The sequence below is a fragment of the Taudactylus pleione genome, unplaced genomic scaffold, assembly GCF_031769625.1.
Source record: "Taudactylus pleione unplaced genomic scaffold, aTauple2 ptg000026l, whole genome shotgun sequence".
Taxonomy (NCBI): domain Eukaryota; kingdom Metazoa; phylum Chordata; class Amphibia; order Anura; family Myobatrachidae; genus Taudactylus; species Taudactylus pleione.
Genome location: NW_028284428.1, coordinates 9096979 through 9120000, shown reverse-complemented (window position 1 = coordinate 9120000; position 23022 = coordinate 9096979). Strand labels below are relative to the sequence as shown.

General features: G+C 44.7%; 1 protein-coding gene across 3 annotated transcripts in view; it reads right to left on the bottom strand.

Annotated features, from left to right (window-relative positions):
- The window catches only part of RPS6KA3 (ribosomal protein S6 kinase A3), a 177135-nt gene that overhangs the window by 60655 nt on the left and 93458 nt on the right, over positions 1–23022 (bottom strand). For all 3 annotated transcript variants that reach the window (XM_088451605.1, XM_088451607.1, XM_088451606.1), the window contains one exon: positions 7330–7446. In XM_088451605.1, coding sequence (XP_088307731.1) covers positions 7330–7446 — 117 coding nt within the window. The remainder of the gene's footprint in view (positions 1–7329; positions 7447–23022) is intronic.

Here is a 23022-nt window from a genome sequence, read left to right as displayed (position 1 = left end):
GGGAATACTCACCCTTGCGTTGCCGGACGGTTGTGCGGTGGGCATGTGGGGACATGGACACACGCCGTTGACTCTGTGGCCCCGGAAGCCGGACAAAAGCCGCAGGCAGCTGTGGCGGGTCCCGCCAGAAGCTTCCACGGTGCAGGCAGACTGCCGCAGGTGGCAGTCTGTCTGTAGAAGAACAAAAATTAAGACGACAAATGGCTGAGGACAGCCCTGAAAAAGCATCCGGCTTTCCTCCGGGGAGGAGCCAACTACTCTTCTGAAGAAATTTAAAGTGCCAGGCTCCACTAATTACCAGTCTATACCCCATGGTATATACTCCAGCGCCCCCTAGTTGATGAAAGAGAAATACCTGCAAGCGGGATGCCTACTGTCAAAATGCCGACAGCAGCATCCCGATGCTCGGAATCCTGACAGGGGTAGGGTAAGTATACTAATCCTCCCCCTCCTTTCTTGCACCCTAACCATCCCCACCCCTTAACCCTCCCCGTTAGTGCCTGAACCAAACCGTCCCCCCTTGGTGCCTAACCCTAACCCCACCAGTGATGCCTAACCATAACCTCCCCCCCCCAAAGCCTAACTCTAACTTCGCTATGCTGCCTAAACCTAACCCTCCTCCCCCACAGCGAACAGCTAAGATTGCCCAGTGTACCTTCGATCAGGATGGCAGCTGTTGAGATTCCGGCCATCGAAATCCCGATGCCTATCTTTAGTCCCGGGTTGGGCTTACGACATCGGGATTTCGATGGCCGACATACTCACTACATCCCACATCAAACATATACTTGAGGGGAACCATTATTCGTCATACTGAAAATATTAAATGCATCTCTAGAAGGCAGCAGAGAAGATTATGAGGAGGATAAAACTCTCTTAACCTTATGGCAATTACAGAGTGATAGTATATTGATATGGCACGTAAAATACTGCTCTGGGAAATTATGTGCAATATTAGCTGTGTTCTCTTTTGTTTCCTTATACAAATATTGATAAGTGTAACAGTAAAAGCAAGAAATAATATGAGATATGGTAAGAACTTACCCTTGTTATCTCTATTTCTACGAAGTCCATAGGGTTCCACAGGATACCTTGGGTATAGGCGATGGCGGCAGACATCCAGGCACCACAGAGTTAAGCTTTCAGCCTCCCAGGATGCACTGGGGTCCCTCTCCTATACCCCGCCCCCGAGCCTCAGGCCACTCAGTTTCGTAACAAGCCATAGGCCGGAGCAGGAGCAAAAAAGAGAGAGAAGACAGTCTGGAACACACAAGAATCACATTCTCACCAGAAGGAGACGGAGAAACCGGTGACCAGATCAAAGCCCATCTGCAGTACAGGTGCGACAGGGCGGGAGTCCTGTGGAACCCTATGGACTTCGTAGAAATAGAGATAACAAGGGTAAGTTCTTACCATATCTCATATTTTCTACTTCAGGGTCCATAGGGTATCCACAGGATACCTTGGGGATGTCCCAAAGCAGTATCCTTTAAGGGTGGGGACGCTCCTGTGCTGTAAGGAGAATCCGCCGCCGAAAGGAAGCATCCTGAGAGGCGAAGGTATCAAAAGCATAATACCTTACAAAAATATGGACAGATGACCACGTGGCTGCCAATCACCGCTGAGGCGCCACGTCCAGCTGCCCACGAAGGACCCACAGACCTAGTGGAAGAGCTTTAATAGAGGATGGAACAGGAAGACCTGTGAATCCATCCTGCCAAAGTTAGCGTAGTGGCAGGCCAACCCTTTTTATGGAAATCAAAAAGGACAAAACCGAGAGTCTGATTTCCTAAATGGACTGGTACGGTCAACTTAAATTCTTAGCGCCCGTATCACAGCCAAATAGACCTCACCAGCAGACAGGACTGGGGAAGTAAAGGCAAGCACTGCCCTGTTCCTAGGAAAGATGAGAAAAAGGGAGGTCTACATGACAGAGCCTCCCATTCTGAGATCCTACTGGCCAAATTAAGAGCCAGAAGGAACACAGTCCTAGCCATAAAGCCATTTGAAATCCACTGAGCCCAGTGGATCAAATGGCGGTCCTCAGAGAGCCCTAAGGACCACAGCCAAATCCCAAGGAGCCACAGGTGGAACAAAGGGATGCTGAATATAACGTACACCCTGCACAAAGGTGCGGACATCAGGAAGAGTAGCAATCCTACACTGAAACCATACTAACAGGGCAGAAACCTGCACCTTCAGGTAAGCAAGGCGAAGACCATTATCTAAGCCCACCTGTAGGAAAGCCAACCTGTGGATATCCGGAATACCCGAGGAGCCTAGCCTCTAGGGCGACACCTGAAAGAAAGTATGCCATACCTAATGGTAAATTCTTGCAGATAAAAACTTCCGAGCTCTTAGCATGGACAGAGCCCCTGTTAACTATAGAGCTGGAAAAACTCCTAGACCTTAAGAGGGCAGTCTCCACCGCCACACCGTCAAGGACAGACAACCCAAGTCTGGGTATCAGCCAGGATCCTGAGACAACAGGTCCGGGCGTAGAGGCAACAGCTTCGGAGTGTTAACTGAGAGGCTCCGAAGATCTGAGTAATAGTGCCATCTGGCCTACGCTGGAGCCATCAGCAGGAGCGTGCCTCCTTCTTGCTATTACTGGAGGAAGAAGGGATAACGGAGGGATGAGGTACACAACTTGGATGGTCCACTGGACCTACCTACGTCTATCAGAAGAGTCTCATCTCTGAAAGGCTCCACTTGTTCACCAGAAGATTGAACACCTCCTGCTAAAGAAGACATTTCTCTGAATGCACGTCTTGATGGCTGAGAAAGCCTGCTTTCCATCTGAGGATTCCTGAATGAACACTGCCGATGACGGCAGGGATATAGCCTTCCACCCAAGCCAGAATTCGGGACACCACTGTTAGTGTCGCCTGACTTCGGGAACCTCCTAGGTGGCTTACATAAGCCATCATGATGGCGTTGTCAGACTGTACCTGCACGGTATTTCCGTGGAGGACCTGTCCTGCATGCTGGAGAACCTTGAATACTGCTCAGAGTTCTCAGATGTTTATGGGAAGCGCAAAAACTACTGGTGTCCACCTGCCCTGGAACAAGTGTGGACCCGTCACTGCTTCCCAGCCACGGATACTGGCGTCCGTCGTCAGAAGGACCCTGTCCGCAATCCCAAAGGGGGTGCCCCTTGTTTAGGTGAGCTTTCTGCAGCCACCAGGCCAGAGAGAGACAAACCTCCGGGGAAAGCCTATTGACTTTATCCTATGGGGCAACCCATCCCATCCGGAGAGGATCAAGTTCTTTAGAGTGAAGCTGGGTACTCCACCATGTCGAACAGCGACATCCTGGAACCCAGGAACCACATTGCCAAGTGAATAGACACTCGGCGACTCTGCTTTACAGGCAAAGGTACACAGTTGCCTGCAGAGATCTTTTCCTCAATCACAAAGATCCTCAGATGTTGGGATATGGAGCATCCTCTGTGAAGAATCAGAGAGGACCATTTCCAGTTTATCAGTCAGCCCTAACGTAGCAACACAGATATTGTCCGTTGCATATGGCACTGAAGTATCTCTGGAGACCGTGGTAACAACAGGAGGTCACTCGGATAGGGTAACAAGCGGACCCCCTGCATCCGCAGGTGGGCTGCCATAACTACCATGACCCTGGTAAACCGTGAGGCGCGGAGGCCAGACCAAGGGGCAATGCCAGAAACTGGAAACGCTTATCAAACCACTGCAAACCTGAGGAAAACACTGGTGTGCTAAGATAAGAGGGATATTCAGGTAGTCACCCTGAATATATCCAACGGCACCACAAAATTCCCAGGCTCCATTGAATGATGGAATGCAGGGTCCCTCTCCCGAACCGAGGAACCCTTAAGAATTTGTTGAAGGATTCGAGGTTGAGAATGTCCTGGTAAGCCCCATTGGGTGTCTGTACCAGAAAGAGGATGGAGTAATACCTCGTTCCCCTTTGGTGCAACGGAATAGGTACTATAACTCCTGCCTGGAGCATAGAGTGTAACACCCTCAAAAATTACAGGGCCTTGTCCTGAAATGACAGAAGACCTGTAACGAAAAACCGTCTGGGAGGCTTTTACCGGGAAGAGAGGACATACCTTCAAGAAAATACTTCTCTTACCCCAGTGTCCGTGGTGGTCAGACACCAGCACTGGGCGAACTGGAGAAGCCGGCCTCCAACTCTGGGGGCTCCCGAGAGGAGGCCCGTCCCGTGAGGCTGAAGGCTTATAGTCCAACTTGGGAGTAGGACGTCTTGTACTCTAAGCCTGTTCTTATGGCTGAGCAGATTTCCTGGCTACTGACTGTCTTGGAAAGCTGTATTTTAGACTTACCCTGGCCTCACAGGGCCGAAAAGACAAAGTCCCAGACCCTGATGGGACTGTAGCCGATGGCAGACACGCAGACGTAGCTGCTGCCTGCAGGGCCACAATTGCGTCCAGACGAGGGCCAAACAGGACTTGTCCCGTAAAAGGCAAAGCATTCCAAATGGAATCTGCGTCCGCTTTCCAAGAGCGCAACCACAGGGAGCGGCAAGCCGCTACTGCTGCCGAGGAGATTCTGGAAAGGAGTAGGCTATATGTAAGACCGTCTCATTATGAACGTGGCAAAGTCTCTGAGAATTTGCCACTATCCACCTGCTCTGCTGGAGAGTCAGTGTGCAGAGATCCAGTTACCTACTCAGTGTTCCATGGCTCTGGCCCCCCAGCACACGGCCATAGCCGGCCTGGAAGCCCCTCCAGCAAGGGAATATTGGATTTTAGATATATTTGCACCTTGCAATCTGGAACCTCTTTCAAAGAGGACCTGGAGGGCATGGGCAACGTAGCACTCCTCACTAGGCGTGTAACATGAGAATCTACCCGTAAAGGTAACTCCATTCGGAAATGTAATTATCCGCAAAAAGGGTATGCAAAAGGTCAACCGTTTTTGAGGCTGGAACCGCTTACCCGGAATTTCCACGCCTCCTCTAAATGATCCACCTGACCAGATAGAGGAATTACAGTGGCAACACCCTTATCCTTAAAGAAGGCATATTTGGATTTAGCCACGGGGGATATGTAATAACCAAAGCCGCACGGACTGCCCGTAGAAGGCCAGGTATATAGACTTTAGACCCAGACTACGCCTCCTTTGCACTAAGGGGCTCGTGTCTGAAAAAGTCAATAATGTCACCGTCATCAGACGTCATTTCTTTACCCGTCTGAGACCCGAAAGGCCGTTTAGAAGGCCGAAATGGTGACTCCCCCTGTAAAACGTCCATCAGGTGCTATACCATTTGGACAATAAATTCACCCACACAGGCTCCTGCGAGACCTGGGGGGGCGAAAAGCAGGATACACTGGGGTACCATCAACTGTCCAGGGACCCCTGCATGTGATGAGACCACCACAGGCTGCGATAACCCCTATGGGGAAACGCAGGGGGCGTTGCCCACGAAGGCTGTAAGCATCTTAGCCAGCCGAGGGCGATCCCCTTTTTTTGTGCAGGCACAGTGACAGAAATGGGGTGTGATATATAATACAACATGCCCTCCATAAACCCTCAGCGTCTACATATCCCTCCGCTAACTGCACATGATATCAGTACATTATAGCTGGAAGAGGATATCCTCGTTCACTTTCCGACATGAGGAGTGTGAACGGAGCGTATGTGACCTCCCACACAGAAAAACCACGTTTACTGTGAGGTAATAAACACCCTGCGACACCGCACTGCAAGGGCTGTAGCAGAAGAACAGGGATAGGAAAAGGCTGACAGTCAGAAATGAAAGTACAGGCAAACAGCGCTAGCATTTAAGTCACATACAATGCACAGATAACATCCTGCATTACAAGCACTGCGATCAACTACACAGACCAGAGCCTGGTAGGAAACAGTGCTGCATACACTGACCTTAATTGAAGGAGAGGTATGCGGGGGACCCGGACCGCAATGGCATCTGTATCAGCTTCCAGCAGCGTTTGCCATCCCCAGCACAAGTAGTGAGAAAATGGCCACCGAGGAGCAGAGAGAAGGCAGGGCCCGGGGGAGGAGCGCTGACACAGCCCGCTCAGACCGCTGTGGAATGGCACTGTGCAGCGGGGGAGACGCCGGCTGTGAGACAGGGAAGGCGTTCTCCCCTGGCGTGCTATTAACCCCTGGGACGCCGCGCTGTACCGCACATGCTGCGGCCCGCTGTCCCTGGTGGTCTAGTGGAAGGCGCAGGATCAGTACCTGGCCCCACGCGCAGCCGGTCCCCAGGGAGCCCCCTGCCTGGGGACCAAACAGGACTGTGTTACCGGCGGGTGCCCACTGCGGGACCCCGACGCTTACCTTGTTCCCCGTGCATCCGGCCACAGTCCAGGTAGCCGGGGATCACCGCTAGCTGTGACCCCAGCTACCTACCAGCATCCCCGGATCGGTACCGGTGTTCTGGTACCGGCGGGGTGTAGGAGTGACAGCATGGACGTCAATACTGACTGTCCTATGCTGGAGCACTCTAGTTGTGCAGCCACAGCTGCAAAGAAATATTCAGGGGCCTTAAAAAGACCCCCCTCTGTACGGTGCAACTGGTCCGGCCAGGCACCTACGAAAACTGAGTGGCCTGAGGCTCGGGGGCGGGGTATAGGAGAGGGACCCCAGTGCATCCTGGGAGGCTGTAAGCTTAACTCGGTGGTGCCTGGATGTCTGCCATCGCCTATACCCAAGGTATCCTGTGGATACCCTATGGACCCTGAAGTAGAAATTAACATTCAACACTGTATTAACCAAGCCATAAATATTTTCCCCTCTTATTTCTATTTCTTGCAATATGCTGAAGGCATGTACATAAGTTGTTGGAGTTTTAAACCCTGTAAAACGTAATGTAATGTGATAACTCAGAGCCAATAATAAGTCCCTCTAGAAGAGAGTCCCGCAGAAGCAATGTGCTCTCAACCGAACATGGGACATTCTCACTCTAGCATTCATTCATTCTAGCATTACTGCCCAGAAGGTAGCTAACTTCTTACAGACATGTGAAACTGCACAGCAATAATACAAATTAAATGTATCCCAAGTCTATATTTTATGTCTAATGTATAGCTGTGAGGGCTATTTTAAATTAGAGAGAACAGTACAGATATTAGATGATGCACTAACTAGCTACTTCGCAGACATTAATCTGCTGACAGAAAAGGCAAAACACTACTGTCCAAGGAATAAGCAAACTCCTAAAGTAATGACCCTAACTTCAGTATCCTTTAATAGTCAGAGTAAAACCTGGTGAGGAAGCCATCAACTGCACCCCACTGTATGGCTTACATAAAGAAGAAGAAAAACTAAGTAGAAAAGTTGGACAGTAACGTCCTACACTCACCTTTCCGAATGAGCCTTGTCCGAGTACCTTGAGAAGCTCAAATTGTGAGGGGTCCGCTTTCTCATATCCTTCCTTTACATGGTGTGTAATTGCAATCTCATTTATATTTCCTTCATCCTACAAAATAGAAAAAAAAAAAAAAGTAAGCTTATTAGGTCTGAAGGTGCACACAACTTTTGTCATGTAAATGCATATCTATTCTAAAATTGGACTAATATAAATTAGGTCATCACCAATATTTGCGGGTTTACCTAATTGTGGCTGTGACACGTGAGCATAGCAGCCAACTGAATGAACAGGACCGGGGGGGGTAAGAATAATGGGGTCGGAGGGGGTGCAGTGAAATACTGCCGCTTCTCCCCACTCCTTTACAGCTAGTTGCATAATATACAGTCGTCATGAAATGGAGAATGAGCTAGTAAAGTTTTTGCACCTTTTTTCCCTCACAACGAAAAAAAAACAACTATGCTTTCAAATTCCAAGAGCAACCGTGGGTCACCATGGACAAGAAATTATAAAAATGTACCTTTCTCAAAGCCTAGTATCGCTCCTCCTATATCTCCACTCTTCTCCCTATTTCACCCTCCAACTGTTCACAACTCCACTTACTATGTACTCTCTCTTAGGAAGACCCCTCTTTCCTCATGTTTCTCCCCAGCATTATCCTTTCTTCCAGTTCTCCTGGTCTTTTGTCTCCTAGTCCTTTTCAGCGACTCTGACATTACCCCCACCGGCCTATAAAGATACAGAGTTCCCCAACACTTGTCCCTATTCTGTTTCTTACCCATAGATAGGACAGAAAACTGTTGTGTAGTTCCAAAGTTATGTAAACTTGCAAATACTGTACCATTGATGTATAATTTAGGTTTGTATGTACCCTGTACAGCGAAATATTGTAGCTTCTTAAAAACAAAAGGATAATAATAATAATAATAATAATAATAATGAGGTCTGGCATGACCAATTGTTGTAATTTGCACGGTTTATTAAGGACGGGTACACACTACAACATTATCTGCACGATTTGTCGTTTCCCAGCAAGTTTGAACGACAAATCGTGCAGTGTGTGTGTATGCACAATTGAACGCTCCCGCTGGTCTACATGATATCTTTTGGATAAGATATCGTGTACGATGTGGTGAAGTTTAAAGAAGGACGGAACGAAATATCGTGCAGTCGTTCCTTTAATTGCACAATGTGTTCGGGCAATAACGAATGGACCGGGACAAAGGGAATTCGTCCCGACTGCCCGTTGTTAGTGCGTACCCGGCCTAAAGCCGCATATGCACTACACGATATAAATGAAAGATTGAACGAGAACAACATTATCGTTCATAGTCCGCAATATTGTGCAGTGGGATGCGTGCTCCTGCTGGTCATTGATGCCGTCCATCGCCCAAACATGCTATCGTCAAATTGTGCAGGTCCAGGAAGAGAGTGGGAGGGTGCCCATATATATCGTTCAGTGTCGGCTCAATGTCCACTGCACAATATAATGAAGGATTTAACGATAATGTTGTTATCGTTCAATCGTTCCTTAATCGTGAAGCGGCTAAACGACTTAAGACTTCATCATGAGCAGGACAGAGTCATTTGTAATCATTTATTTTATACATAAGTGATATTCAGGTCATTTGGTGATGGGCAAGGCATTACAGTGCTTAGACTAAAACATTATCAGATATTACATATCTTTATATCACTACATAGCTATATCCCAAACGGACAGCCCAGCACTCAAATTATTGTCCTGAAAGTGTGCCCTTAGGTCCTCTTTGTAAGCATAAAGAACATTAAGTTCATCAATATTAAAAAATGAAACATTTTTATTTACGAGAAAATGAGTACTGCCTAATCTTTCCCTCATATATTGGGAAACACACACATACACGACAGGTGTCACTCTGGAACTTATTTAAATGCAAAATATGTATTCTAAAGACAGACGTTTCAGAGCTCTTTTACCTGTATACATAAATATATATTGGTGGAACAAAGAGCAGGCACATAACCATTGGGCACATACAAATGGACTATGATAAATATATACAGTCAGGTCCATAAATATTGGGACATTGACAGAGTTTTCATATATTGGCCTCTATTCACCACCACAATGGTTTTGAAATGAAACAAACAAGATGTGCTTTAACTGCAGACTTTCAGATTTAATTTGAGGGTAATTACATCCAAATCGGGTGAACGGTGTTGGAATTACAACAGTTTCTATATGTGCCTCCCACTTTTTAAGGGGCCAAAAGTAATGGGACTATCAACTCAAAAGCTATTTCATGGACAGGTGTGGGCTATTCCCTCGTTATTTTATTATCAATTAAGCAGGTAAAAGGTCTGGAGTTGATTCTAGGTGTGACATTTGCATTTGGAATCAGTTGCTGTTGACTCTCAATATGAGATCCAAAGAGCTGTCACCATCAGTGAAGCAAGCCATCATTAGGCTGAAAAATCAAAACAAACCCATCAAAGAGATAGCAAAAACATTAGGTGTGGCCAAATCAACTGTTTGGAACATTCTTAAAAAGAAAGAACGCACCGGAGAGCTCAGCAACACCAAAAGACCCGGAAGACCACGGAAAACAACTGTGGTGGATGACAAAAGAATTATTTCCCTGGTGAAGAAAAACCCCTTCACAACAGTTGGCCAAAGCAAGAACACTCTCCAGGAGGTAGATGTATATGTGTCAAAGTCAACAATCAAGAGAAGACTTCACAAGAGTGAATATAGAGGGTTCACCATAAGATGTAAACCATTGGTGAGCCACAAAAACAGGAAGACCAGATTAGAGTTTGCCAAACATCTAAAAAAGCCATTACAGTTCTGGAACAACATCCTATGGACAGATGAGACAAAGATCAACTTGTACCAGAGTGATGGGAAGAGAAGAGAAGGAAAGGAACTGCTCATGATCCAAAACATACCACCTCATCAGTGAAGCATGGTGGTGGTAGTGTCATGGCGTGGGCATGTATGGCTGCCAATGGAACTGGTTCCCTTGTATTTATTGATGATGTGACTGCTGACAAAAGCAGCAGAATGAATTCTGAAGTGTTTCGGGCAATATTATATGCTCATATTCAGTCAAATGCTTCAGAACTCATTGGACGGCGCTTTACAGTGCAGATAGACAATAACCCGAAGCATACTGCAAAAGCAACCAAAGAGTTTTTTAAGGCTAAAAAGTGGAATGTTATGCAATGGCCAAGTCAATCCCCTGACCTGAATCCGATTGAGCATGCATTTCACTTGATGAAGACAAAACTGAAGGGAAAATGGCCCAAGAACAAGCAGGAACTGAAGACATTTGCAGTAGAGGCCTGGCAGAGCATCACCAGGGATGAAACCCAGCGTCTGGTGATGTCTATGCGTTCCAGACTTCAGGCTGTAATTGCCTGCAAAGGATTTGCAACAAAGTATTAAAAAGTGAAAGTTAGATTTAGGATTGTTTAGTTTGTCCCATTACTTTTGGCCCCTTAAAAAGTGGGAGGCACATATAGAAACCGTTGTAATTCCTACACCGTTCACCTGATTTGGATGTAATTACCCTCAAATTAAAACTGAAAGTCTGCAGTTAAAGCACATCTTGTTTGTTTCATTTCAAAATCATTGTGGTGGTGAATAGAGGCCAAAATATGAAAATTCTGTCAATGTCCCAATATTTTTGGACCTGACTGTATATACATTATTATCCTCCTTACACCACCTTACATAGTACAGAAAAAAGAAACCGTATGAACAAAACAAAAAAGTGACAGTACAAATCATTGAAGGACATGGACCAGGTTCATAAACATTGCTGCATCAGCAGTCATAATACCCAAATTTCCAACAGGGAGGCAGAACCCAAAGACTTGGTGCCATTGTAGGCAGTGAGGAATAGATAATGGTATAAAGGAGGGAAGAAAAAGCACATTAGGGAAGAGGGCCCTGCCCGTGAGAGCTTCCAGTTTTACGGACAGACATACCTTTCCCGTCATAATATTACTCAAGTGAACATTAAAGGCCCACCAAATGTATGGGCACTACAATTAATTCAACACTTTTCTGCATGGCTTCCCCACTTATCCTCTCTCTCAGCAACAATTGCTCTCGCCGTTCTACCAGCGACCCATCAAACTCAACCATGGCATTGTAAAGTAGTAAGACACCTTCAAAAACGCTTAAGTAAAGTAGTGGTGTAAATCTCGTACTCCTAGTTACTTTCTAACATATAACAAAATCTACCACTCCTATCAAAAATTTCTACACTCTGCCAAACATATTTCCACACCGGTATGATTACTTTTGTAATCCAGCTGGAAATGGTTTACTTGCAAGTGGCATGATTGTTCAAAAATACAGTTGTGCTCACAAACAACTGTTCTTTATTACAGAGAGTCTCTATCCTATGTAAATATATGATAGGTGATTGCTTTCACTAGATCTAGTGAATTAATTTTCTTCTCTTTTTTTCATCCAACAGCGGTGGGGAGAAAGATGGTAACAATCTCATGGTTAGCATAACATGTAGATACAACTTTTGGCAATAAAGTTGGCTTGGCTCTTAGAATCCTTTATTTCCTTATAAAAACGGAGTCATTGCACCAGAGTGTTCCTTTTTGCAGATACTCCTGACAGAAGGGTTGGAGAGTTACAGGCACTATCTCAAAGAGACTCAATTGGTGTAAATGTCCATCAGAGCATTTAGCACTAGATTGAGATCCCACAGAGCCAAAAGGGACATAACTGAAGAGCAAAGCTTCCAACACTGCTTGTAAAAATAAAAAGATCAATTCTGAGGCCAATTTGGTTTCTGATAAAAGCACTTAAGTGCAGATACTTTGAGTGTGGATAAGGTAAAATAGTTAATCCTGTAAAAATCAAGTATATGTGGAATGGTTTCTTGGATATATTTTAGATTTGAACAAAGTAATACATCTTCTAAAATCAGTACTGAACATTTTATTTTCCTTACCAGCAACAAAGTGTTGCTTATGGACTGATACTGTACTCCTTTAACTCTGAGTAGTTCCTGTTCAATTAATGTAAATGCCATCATATATAGTTCCTGCACATTTGAACAAGGTCAATAAACCTTAATGAAGATGTAGAGGTATTCAGAAGCATCTCCTAGGCTACTGGCAATCACAGAAGCCATAGCAAAATGGAAAAATTGCTATCACTTGTATTTACTCTTTTTTTTTATCTTTTTCAGCATGAAAGGGATGAGAAGAAATTAATGGATATATAGATAGTAATATATATATCTATATATCTATCTACATCTAAAACCTCCATCATCAGGACAATGTGTCTACTTCTACTGACTCTGGAACTTTGTATTCAGAGAATAATCTTGGGGTGTTTGTTGCCATAAGGTCCAAATGAGGTAGCCCAATTTTTCTCTCCGTAACTGGAAATTCCTGATGTAGAAACTTTTCCCTTGAAACAACTTCCTTTTGGTTCAGATAATCAGCCAATGCATTCAATTTGCCTACGACATGGAATGCTACATTTTTTTTTCCTGTCCAATATATTTGTTTTGCGATCTTCGCTTCTGGTGGCTCTAGCAATGTATGAACGTCAAAATTGTTCTGTTGTATGCAAATACTCTGAGATACTTCCCCAGAAACTGTTCATGAAACTGTTGAACTGCTTACATATTGCTCTGTGAAAAATCAAGTTGAATCTCTGCCTTAGTATCAATGTAGTCGTGCTTCTGCAAAAAAAATTGCCTTCATGGCAAAGAAACAACATGTTCTGACCTTCCTATCATTAGGTTGTCATCCAAATATTGCCATATGCTGAAACCACTAAAGTGACTAACCAAACCTTTGTAAAGGTTCCTCGAGACGTTGCCTGGCAGAAAGAAAGACAGACGAACGGAAAGTATTATCCCATGATCCAGAACCTGGGGAACCCTCCTGTGCTGAACTGCAACATGAAAGTAAAAGCATTGAGGTTCTATGTATGTGAGAAAATATTGTGTGCTGATGGCCACAAGGAGAAAATGCACTGATTCAATGCAAAACGGTCTGGTGTTTACATACTTGAGTCTCCTCAGGTCCAGAGGATTTTTTATTTACATAATATAGTCTGTAATTAAAAAGACAAAAATACTCTTGTCATCTGCAGGAACAGGGGAAATGTGTTTATTAAATTCTGTAGACTGCCTTGTAAAGCCTCCAAAGCTGCTTGGGTTTGATGGAGTCCTGGACTGTCCACAAAAAAAATAATACATTTTCCCTTTGGATATTGGTGAAACTATAACTATTTCTTTCAATCTCAAATTCATTGCTCATTAATGGAATAGGTCCATATGCCTGCATATTGTGCAATAGAGGACTGATTATGGCAATCAGACATTGCGGCGCTCTTGGATTTTGCTTTCTTTTTTTTAGGGGGAAGCATCTCTGAGTATTTGCATACAACAGAACAATTTTGACGTTGCAACTTGCATGACTGAGACACTCCGACAGGAAGCACAGCAAACATTTTATGAAATACTGCATCTTAGGCGCATCATAGCTGCTCACAGTGTACCAGAGATTTCAACTTTTGTCGCAAAGGAATTAGTACAACCCAAAGTCGCAGATTCAGCACAATGAAATATGGAGGGATGAATAGCCACGGCAGCTCATATTGAAAGCTTTTTTTCACAGATTTGAGACTTAGTCGCACACAGAAGTGTACCACAAGTCCCAGTGTATGCGAGAAATGCATATACCAGCCAAAACACAAAATACTTTTATTAGGTCTACTAATACACTTTTATATTGATTTCCTATATCAGTTAGTCTTTTTATGGGGTACAGACAGGTTTCACCAATTTCGCAGGATACTCCATGAACAGTTTTTCTCTGTTTTCACCATCATCGCCGTTTTTCCTGGGGTAAAGTATCGGGCGCGTGCCCGCATATCCAATTAGGAATCAGCGAAAACACGACCCGGCGAAAGGGTAAGTATCGAAAAGTCCTGTCACTTTTGGGGAAATCAGCCTGTCACCCCCCAAAAGATGGTCTGACATGGGGGATCACTATGGGTACCCTCGAATTGGCCTTCTAAAGGTATTTGGGGTTTTTGAACGGTTGCGACAGGTGCTTTAATGCGTCTATAAAGAAGTGGTGAAGAATAGCATTTAGCTTCAGTTTTTTTTAAATTACTAGTCCCATCAAATTTGGGGTACATGAAAATGGGTGTAAGCTTATTTTAAAGTCCCTAAAGTGATTTAAAAAAAATTAAAAATCCACCTGCTGCAACCAAGCGCATTCTAAAAAAACCATCCGCATACTTTGGGACACGACCCCCCCCCCCCCCCCCGAGTCTATTTCGCTAGTTTTTTAGCTTGTCCCCCAACGATTTTTCCGCTGTTTTTGGGGTGTCCGATGCTATTTTGTAAAAATTTTTTGACACAGATAACTTTAAGGGGACATTCCAAGGGCTACAGGGTAATTTTTTAAAGTCTACACCCCAAAACCCGATTACGCACTTTTTGGGGAAAAGTGAAAATGGCGAAAATGACGTAATCGGCGATAAATATGGACTTTTTGCCACTAATTGATTCGGCCCATAGGCTAAAATAGCCAGTGACTGAACACTACCAGTGAATTAACATTTTCAGATTTAATACAGTAATCTTAAAAAGTTTAATGTATACAATCTTAGATTAGATTTGACTATGCTTTATTGATGTAAGCCATAGTATTCATTTACTGGACTTGTTTGTACATTTGCTAGCATTGTGCGTTCATTCACTGATAATTTCTACACCTCTCCTGTTTTTTTTGGTTGTAAAATTCTAACTATTCTTTCAATCCTTACACCAAGTATGTATTTTTAAAGTAGGAGGGGTGTTTTGCCTGAGTGTATCCCCTTAGTTGTGTGGCCATGTGGTTGCCAGGGGGGGGTAGGTGCGAAGTAATGTGGCCCAGGGTGGAGGAGGGGGGCTTGCCGGGGGTAGCCATTTCTTGCACTTTTGCATATGTACAAACGTGGTCTGTTTCTGAGGAGGGGGTGGAGCAGGGGAGCTGTGCAGAGTGGGGGGGCCTCCATTTTATAAAATTTTGCTACATCCATTCAACTGGCCATTTTGTAGATTAGCAGAGTGCGTGTAAGAGCTGCATAAAAAAAAAAAATTGGGTAGGGGTGCACAGTGGTCTGGCTCCTACACTTTCACCCAGGCTCCTAGATTTTAGAAAAATTTGTCAAGCCCTGCAGTAGGGTGACTATTCCCTTACGTGCATACACACGGTCAGATCTAAATCCACGATTTGAACAATATAATTCATATAGTTATCGTGCATTTTTGGGCCCCTTCCAACGGCCATCGATGCGCGGGCACAAATGGTCGAAAACGATAACGACCATCGCCTGTGCATGCTGGTCAACTTGGTCGATATCTACCAGGTTACTACAGAGACCCACGATCGTTGATTGCGGGTCGTTATAGTCGTTTGGGGGATGGTGCTGTGCTGGATGATGGATATCGATCATCCAGCACATGCAGGATGATCAGACAACGATATCTTTATCGTTGTCTGATCTGAACGTGTGTATGCACTATTAGTCTAAGAACAGCACTTAGTATAAGAGACACCTTCATATTAAGTAGAAAAATGGTTTACCCCAAGCTGCACAGACTATTTGTTTGTATCTTGCAGTCCTTTTTCCCACAAGTTCTACTAGAATAGTAAACAGAATCAGAACATACTGACACTAAACAGTGCTCCTTTTCTCTCTCTAGATTTTTTTTCCATACCATACAGAAGACAATCACTAGTTTTTTAAAAGGCTACTGTTACCGGCAAACAGAAGTTTGACGAGTGCCTTCTACATGAAATGGATTTATACTGTAGCCTGAGGATTTTTTTTTGTGCCTACCTGGAGGAGCACCCCAACAGCTGGAACTGGGAAAGTGAGTGCACTATATCTATAAATGTCTGTCTGAATATGTGTATATGATTATACATCCATCAGCCACTGAAGAAAGCGTGGGCAGAGGTAAGGGGAGTTTGCCAACATACCCTACCACAGGAGGTAAGCAGCAGCCCATTGTGCACCCCCCTTCCTCATCACAAATACTGTGTACTTACCGTTTGGCTGGCTCTGGCTAGGCAGGGGTTAGTTGGAGGGGGCTGCTCCAATCAGTGGTGTGGCCTATACGTCGCACTGCACTAAAAGTTCTATATGAAACATCAGTGCAGCATGACTTTTGGCTGCGCCACAGTGCCGAGAAGCAGGGGAATTTTGCCGGGCGCACAGACCCAAAAACATAGTATGGGCAGAGCACTGATTGTTGCAGACGAAGTACATCACTTCATGGCAACGGTATTCCCTGATGGCAGTGACCTCTTTCAGCAGGATAATGCTCCCTGCCACACTGCCAAAGTTGTTCAGGAACGGTTTGTGGAACATTACAAATAGTTCAAGGAGTTGACTTTGCCTCCAGTTTCCCCAAATCTCAAACCTATCGAGCATCTGTGGGAGGTGCTGGAAAAAAAGTCAGAGCCATGGAGGCCCCACCTTGCAACTTACAGGATTTAAAGGATCTGCTGTGAACGTCTTGGTGCCAGACAACACAGGACACTTTAGAGGTCTTGTGGAGTTCATGCCTCGATGGGTCAGAGCAGTTTTGGCTTGGCGGCACAAATGGGACCTACAGAATATTAGGCAAGTGGCTTTAATGTTATGGCTGACAGGCGTATATAGACCTACCCAGACACACACACACACACACACACACACACACACACACACACACACACACACACACACACACTAGCAGTGGATGGCATAATTTAGGAGAATATACAGAGACATCGGGTTTAGTATTTTCCTTAATTCAGAATAATAATAATGGAACCAACAAAAAAATATTGCATATTTTTAGTTATAGAAAATATGTAATGTGTTTCAAACCAAAGTACTGAGAGCGGTAGGATCAAAGCGTTGGTAGCAGCTGGCAAGACCAATACACTGGACAAGTTAATGTTCCCTGCCCTATTCCAGAGTGCTACAAAGTGAATGAATATGGGCAAAGCTTAGCTGGGGGACCCCCACCCAATGTGCTGCTGTTCTTGAGCCCTGCCTGAAAGCAACAAATTCAGCACCTCCTTTGCCCAATGGGATTACCCTAACTGGTCCGGTCCCGGGATCTGTGGGCGTTCTAGAGCTGCAGTGTGTCAGACCTAACGCATGTAGCTCTCTAGCAGCACACAAGACCGTGGGTAACTGTAAACCTTGACCAGGCTTGACCTGGGTATCTTCTCTCCTGATCTCCACAAAGCTGAGCAGGACTGTAACCTCTAGTCTCTGGTGGTTTTTCTTAAATACGAAAGATAGTGTAGTGCTAAGCGGCGCTCAAAAATACTAGAAGTACATAATTTCAAATAGTAAAAAAATAAATATTTAATAAATATAATATTCACAATAATAGATAACTCCCGGGAGTATAAAGATAATAATGACTAGAAACAATAATACACCCATCAATAAAAAACATAATAAAAACAATCAAATCATTCACATTATAAAAAGAATTGCACTGTTAAATAATGATACTTTGTAGGGAAGCACAAAAATAGACAAAGTAACAATCTGGGGAATAACATTCCAAGGAGAGACAGATGGAAATTAATCCTCTCTCAATCATCCGTTGGTGCTAGACACACTATGAAACGTGATATATTAACATAGTCAATTAAGTCACTGAACTCCGTTAATTAATACTGAGATGGTGATATCTCATCTGTGTGAAAAAATATGGATATAAGGGTATCCAAATTCCTCTCTAATGGTGCATAGTCATACACATGGTTCATATCTGAAGGAAAATCTGACATATCTGACATGCCTGAACGATGGACGATCTACAATGCGCGTTCCCGTTTGTCAGATAACGATATCTGACATCTGATGTGTTTGCAGTCAGACTTGGACGATTCCATTCATTTTAATGCAGTCAAAAATCGTTCAATCGTTCATCTGACAAGTTTGACAAATCTGACCGTGTGTATGCTCCTTTATAGTCACTATCCTCAGATCCCAGGACCCAAGCGTGAGGCCGGCAGCAGTCTGTCCTGATGACCCGCACTGCCGTATGGGAAAATGATCTAACATCCAGTGGTAGGTCAGTGGGCCATGCCGCTGCAATAGCTATCCGTGTCCTCAGGCAACAGACCCATGATGTTTGGGGCCAACAGCAACCTTGACCGGTGTTCGCACTGTGGTGGAGCCCGGTGTACACGTCGTGTTTGTGACAGGCACCCAGCAGTAGTGCTCCATCTGACGTCCAGTTAAGGAGTAGGAGTAGCAAGTCAGAGACACACCGGTTCACGTGGTCTCAGTCCGGGGTAGTGAGAGTGAGCAATTCACAGTGTAGCAAAGCGGCACCTGTACCTTCAACGCGTTTCTCCGTATTACCACGGCTTTTTCAAGAAGCAGGTGTATTTCTTGGTAGTCAAAGTTTTGCTTAAATGCCTGCATCAGCACGCTCTATGCCTGACAGTTGCACTTTTCATCTCTAGTGGCCAACATTTTTTTTGCCACTCTTTGCTGGCATTGTCCCCCTTCCCTCAGGAGCTACCCTTCAAGCATGCAATGTTTTATTATGTACATTGCACCCTACATGTACCAGCCTGCAGGTATCCAATGACTGAAGGGGTTTGAGGGGTGGCCTGATTGGCTTATGGGGTATGTGGAGCAGTTTGGTAAGTATTGATGAGACATGTCAAGTGGCCTGAGACACATTGATGTGGCATGTGGGGTGGTCCATATAAATATGCTACATTTAGTGCCCCAGATCATAATACCCTACACAGTTAAAGCAAAATTTTGCATTTCAAAATTAAAAAGCCCTCTTCACTGATCCACACCGTGCCCCCCAAAAAACCTAGAGTGATCACTATGTAGTGTTCACTCTAGCTCCGGCGGCAGGCAGGGCAACCTTGTGTGCGCGCCCAAAAAGGGGCGTGGTCATGAAAAGGGGGCGTGTCTATAAGACGCGTCCCCTTTTCGTCATACTTAGGGGCGTGCCCGGCACTTAAGGACACGCCGGGCAGCCCCCAAGCACTGCAGACAGGGAGAATAGATGCCGGGCGCATGCGCCCGGCGTCTATTCTCCGGCGGTGACCGGGTCACTGCACATTAATCCACCCGCGGGACACTGCGACCCGCGGGTGAAGACGGCACCCGCAGGCTGTGAGGGCAGGGTGCCTTTTGCCCTCCAGAAGGAGGGCAGGGCGCCGCGCCCTGCTAAAACAGCCTAGCAGGAACGCTAGCTATGAGCTTATAGATAAAATGTCTGTTTACTCTTATTCTGTAACTGAAAAAAACATATATTAGTATTTTAATTATAAAATATTGAGACTCAACTAAGTCTAGAGATTCTAGACCTTACATTTTGGTCCTAGATGCGAAATCTCCCAAACCGTTGGTGTGCCACTTATAACTGGTCTGTCTGCTAGGGATTGTTGACGCCTGCAGTAGAGGTTTCACTGGAAGGTATGGGGTATTATGTTGTAGCTCCTATTCCCATTAATAAAACATGGTTTTATAAAATATTTTTTTACATTTTAAAGTAACCTACAGTAATAAAAATAAACTCTTATTAATAAGCTTGTTTTCCTCTGTTTTGAGTGCAATAAAAAAAAAACAAGAAAAATATGGCAAGACGTACATGCATCTTACTGTACTGCTCAATTAAGTCAACATTTTCAATCGTTTTATGAAAAAGAAAACACTAAGGCAAAGAAATGGCAATATATAACTGCACAGGACAAGTTCTCTGCTGATATGTATGGTTATCCATCTCTATACACCTCACTTAATTCTTTCATTCATCTGAAGCAACTCAGATAGTAATTCCAGCTTTCTGCCCTTTTACACCATATGTAGAAGACAAGATTTGCTGTAAAATAGTCTAGTAATAAAGTCTACGAAACCAAGTGAGATGAATGCCAAATAAGTTACATGTACAGGGGACTGAGCTGCTTTGTCATCTAATTATATTATGTAATACCCTACTGTGCTTTGTACACTACCACAAACTGAAACTATTGTACAAAGGTGTACTGTACCGTTAAAAATGAGTGCAATGATACATGGGACACCAGCAAGGAGTGTACATGAGGAATAAGTGCACAGTATATAGCCAGCTCAGTATACAGTAGAAAAGTTTTAATGAAATGACAGGAGAATTTTAATATTACAATATATATATATACATACACATAAAAAGCCTCCTCCTTAACTACTTAATGACAAAGAGTTGCTTGGGGCAGTGTCCATGAGGGTGTGTGTTCATTCATCTCAATTGGCTAGTCTTTCCTTCCATTGCTGTCAAATGGACAGACTTAAACAGATTAAAAATTAAATAAGTAATTGCTAGCAGCTCAATAAAATACAGAAAATCTAAATCACCTGTTTGTTGAGCACAGGAAAGACAAAAAAATTGGATTTTGGTACTTACCGGTAAATCCTTTTCTCTGATTCCACAGGGGATACTGGAGGCTATTTCACTTGGGTATAGAGGCATGGATACTTGGAGCTGGCACTTTAAATAATTTAGACGTGTGAAACTCCTCCCCCTCTATGCCCCACCAGCCCCTCAGTTTAGAGAAAAGAAGACTAAGAGGAGATGGAGAACAAGAGGAGCAAAGAGAAGCGAAAATCACACAACAGAACCATTCAAACACACGGAACCATCAAACAGGCAGGCGAAGAGCGCTGGGGCGGGCGTCCAGTGTCCCCTGTGGAATCAGAGAAAAGGATTTACCGGTAAGTACCAAAATCCCATTTTCTCTTTGATCCACTCTCGGACACTGGAGGCTATTACACTGGGGACATCCTAAAGTTTTCCCCACGGACGGGAGTGCTCTGAGGTGCCTGCAGAACAAGGCGGCCAAAGCGTGAAGCTGAAGCCGCAAACGTGTCAAACCGATAAAACTTCACAAAAGGTATGTGCCGAGGACCAAGTAGCCACACGGCATAATTGCATGTTGGAGGCACCCCGTGCCGCCCATGACATACCCACAGAGCGCGAGGAATGCGCTGAAATAGACGGAGGAGGTTGCCTATTACTGCTGAGATAAGCCTGTCGTATTGTCAGCTGAATCCACCTCGCCAACGTTTTTTTGATGCCGGCCAACCCCTCCAAACAGCATCATACAGGACAAAAAGCAAATCAGTCTTACGGAAAGACGCCGTCCGAGTCACAGACACAGAAAGCTCTAACAACATCCAGAGTCGAGGATACACCGGAGTCCTCAACCAAGGAAGGCACAATAGGTTGGTTTATGTGGAAAGCCGACACAACCTTAGGAAGGAAAGTGGTTGGTGTCCGGCGCTCTGCCCTATCATGAAAAATAAGATACGGGAGCTTACAAGAAAGGGCCCCCAGCTCCGGAACCCGACGGGCCAAAGCCAATGCCAAGAAGAGAACCGTCTTCCAAGCCAAATACTTGATGTCTACCTCATCAAGCGGCTCAAACATGAAAGACTGAAGAAATGCAAGAACCAAATTCAGGTCCCAGGGAGCTGTAGGTGGAACAAAGGAAGCTGCACCCGCAATACTCCCTGAAAGAAAGTCTGCAGCTCAGGAATGAGGGCCAATTTGTGTTGAAAGAAAATATCTGCACCTTTAAAGACCCCCAAATGGAGACCAGAATCGAGCCCCTTTTGCAGAAGAAAAAAACAAAAAACAAAGTTAAAGTATACTGCTGGAGCCCAGCATGAATTGACCAGCTCCTATGCACTTTTTACTGAACTGAGGGGCTGGTGGGGCATAGAGGGGGAGGAGCTTCACACTTCTAAATTATTTAAAGTGCCAGCTCCAACTATGCACGCCTCTATATCCCAGTGTAATAGCCTCCAGTGTCCCCTAGTGGATGAAAGAGAAAAGGGGGAGAGAATGGTACAGTCAACCAAATCATTGTACATATTGACTTTAGTGAGACAAGCTTAGAGATAACCGCACCAATCCGTTCCAGTGCCTCAGAGTATGTACTTGCACCCACAAAACACTTGCAGTGTCCACTATGGGACGCACACTGTTGACAGATCCCTGGATTTCCACAAGGAGATTTGCAAATACAAAATACTCAAAGAAGTCATTAGACCACTGGTTCCCAAACTAGGTGCTCCGGGGCACTTGCAGGGGTGCCACACGTTGATGGCCCAGGAACAGATCGAATTATTTATGGTCAATATGATGGGCAAAGCCAGTGCTGGTAAAAGATATGGACAAACATAAGCATAACCCTATTCACCACCATACAACTGAACCTATAGATGACAGATTATTACAATTTACTTAATTTAATAATTTTAGCAGAATTTCTCAATAAGGAACTTTTATCCTAAAGTGCTGTGATTTAAGAACGTTTGGGAACCACTGCATTAGGCTACTTCAAAAGCAAAATTTGACTTTCGAAATAGCTCAAAGCAAATTCTTCAACTCCAAGCAAGCAGATATTGGAAGAACTATACAAAGCTCAGACAGAACAGTATGAATGACCGCCGGCTGTAAGGCCGGAGGTTCAAATCCCGACGCTGGCAGACTGGCAGCAGTGGAAAATCTCGACAGGGGATTTAGGTAAGCAACCCTAACCTATCCCCCCTCTTAACCCTCCCTTAGAGGTGCCTAACTCTTACACCCCCCACCCCTTTAAGTGCCTAATCCTAACCCCCCTTTCCTCGCA